Source organism: Egretta garzetta, unplaced genomic scaffold, assembly GCF_000687185.1.
Source record: "Egretta garzetta isolate BGI_Z169 unplaced genomic scaffold, ASM68718v1 scaffold1231, whole genome shotgun sequence".
NCBI lineage: Eukaryota > Metazoa > Chordata > Aves > Pelecaniformes > Ardeidae > Egretta > Egretta garzetta.
In genome coordinates this window covers 11,775-12,597 of record NW_009258691.1, presented here as the reverse complement: position 1 = coordinate 12,597, position 823 = coordinate 11,775, and the positions used below count along the sequence as shown (strand labels likewise).

Sequence of the window (823 nt, the reverse complement as noted above, 5' to 3'; positions counted from 1 at the left end):
GTGGGTGCTGGGTCCTGCTCAGCTTGGCTGATGCGGGGTGGTGGCAGCATGAACCCCAACTTAACCTTGCACAGCTCAGGGGGGATTACGGGGTCTCAAGCCGCGTGGGCAGCCCAGGCTGCTTTGTCCCACAGGGCTGGCAGTGGGGAGGGTCCCTGACGGATGCCACCCACTCCAGGGGGTTATGGGGGGCTGTGGGTACGCTTTGGCAGGCTTTCAGAGATGCTGCTTTATGCGGGTGATGGGTTCTGGCAGCTTCTGGCAGGGGAAGGGGTTTGTGTTCCTTCTGTGAGCCCCTTTGGGGAAGCTACAGCATCTGGGGAAACTGAGTCAGGGAGCAGTGCCACAGCCTGGGGCACGCTCCGGGACGGGGCAGGGGCAGGCAGCACCTTCCCCTCGACACCTTCTCCTGCCTGGGGTCTGCCTGGTGGCATCAGCCGCTGAATGCCCCCAGCGGTGTTTGGTGGCTGCAGGGGGCACAAACCCCACCACCACAGGCGGGGAAACTGAGGCAGCACTGGCGGACAGGCCCGTGTGGGCAGGGCTGGCGGGGGGGGGCTGCAGGGGGCAGTTGGGGACGGGGAGAGGAGCCCCCCCCATCTCACCCCGACCCTGTCTCTACAGTTTGCCCAGTACGCCGAGATCGTCAACTTCATGCTGCCCAACGGCACCAGCCGCAGCGGGCAGGTCCTGGAGGTGATGGGCTCCAAAGCCATCGTCCAGGTGAGCACAGGACGGCGGGGACGTGGAGGGACAGGGGACGTGTGGGTGCTGCGTGGCCTGGGGCTCTGTCCCGGGGCTCTGTCCCCCTCCAGTGGCTTGG

At 66.2% G+C, this 823-nt stretch overlaps 1 protein-coding gene across 1 annotated transcript in view; it reads left to right on the top strand.

Moving 5' to 3' along the window:
* Positions 1 to 564: 564 nt before the first annotated feature.
* Positions 565 to 823, top strand: part of LOC104135375 (V-type proton ATPase subunit B, kidney isoform-like) — a gene marked incomplete at both ends in the record, with an annotated part of 11,860 nt that continues 11,601 nt past the window's right edge. Inside the window, one exon of the mRNA XM_009649009.1 lies at positions 565 to 723. Coding sequence (XP_009647304.1) covers positions 565 to 723 — 159 coding nt within the window. The remainder of the gene's footprint in view (positions 724 to 823) is intronic.